We start from the raw sequence: 330 nt of genomic DNA, 5'->3' as shown, positions 1-330 counted from the left end.
GCTGCTGCTGCTGCTGCTGCTGCTGCTGCTGCTGCTGCTGCTGTTGCTGCTGCTGCTTCTGCTGCTGCTGTCGTTGTGACAAGGACAGCTGCAGGTCAAACAGCAATCCTCTCCTGTACCCGGAGGCCTCGCTGCTGCTGCTGTTGCTGCTCTTCCTGTTGCTCCTGCTGCTGCTGCTGCACCTGCTGCTGCTGCTGCACCTGCTGCTGGTGCTGCTGCTCCTGCTGCTGTCTCAGTACTCCTCTCCCCCGCAGGAGATGAAGTACCCTGTGAAGAAGCATTGCTCGCCGCCATGAGCGCAGGCGCTGCTGCTGCTGCTGCTGCTGCTGC

At 62.1% G+C, this 330-nt stretch overlaps 1 protein-coding gene across 1 annotated transcript in view; it reads right to left on the bottom strand.

Moving 5' to 3' along the window:
- Positions 1-330, bottom strand: part of EMH_0032980 (uncharacterized protein) — a gene marked incomplete at both ends in the record, with an annotated part of 3,237 nt that overhangs the window by 2,662 nt on the left and 245 nt on the right. The window contains one exon of the mRNA XM_013494697.1: positions 120-330. Within this exon, the coding sequence (XP_013350151.1) occupies positions 120-330 (211 nt within the window). The remainder of the gene's footprint in view (positions 1-119) is intronic.

The sequence above is a fragment of the Eimeria mitis genome, genomic scaffold (genome assembly GCF_000499745.2).
Source record: "Eimeria mitis Houghton genomic scaffold, Emh_scaff1253, whole genome shotgun sequence".
NCBI classification, from domain to species: domain Eukaryota; phylum Apicomplexa; class Conoidasida; order Eucoccidiorida; family Eimeriidae; genus Eimeria; species Eimeria mitis.
Note: the sequence above shows the minus strand (reverse complement) of the source record. Positions and strands in the feature narration are given on the sequence as shown.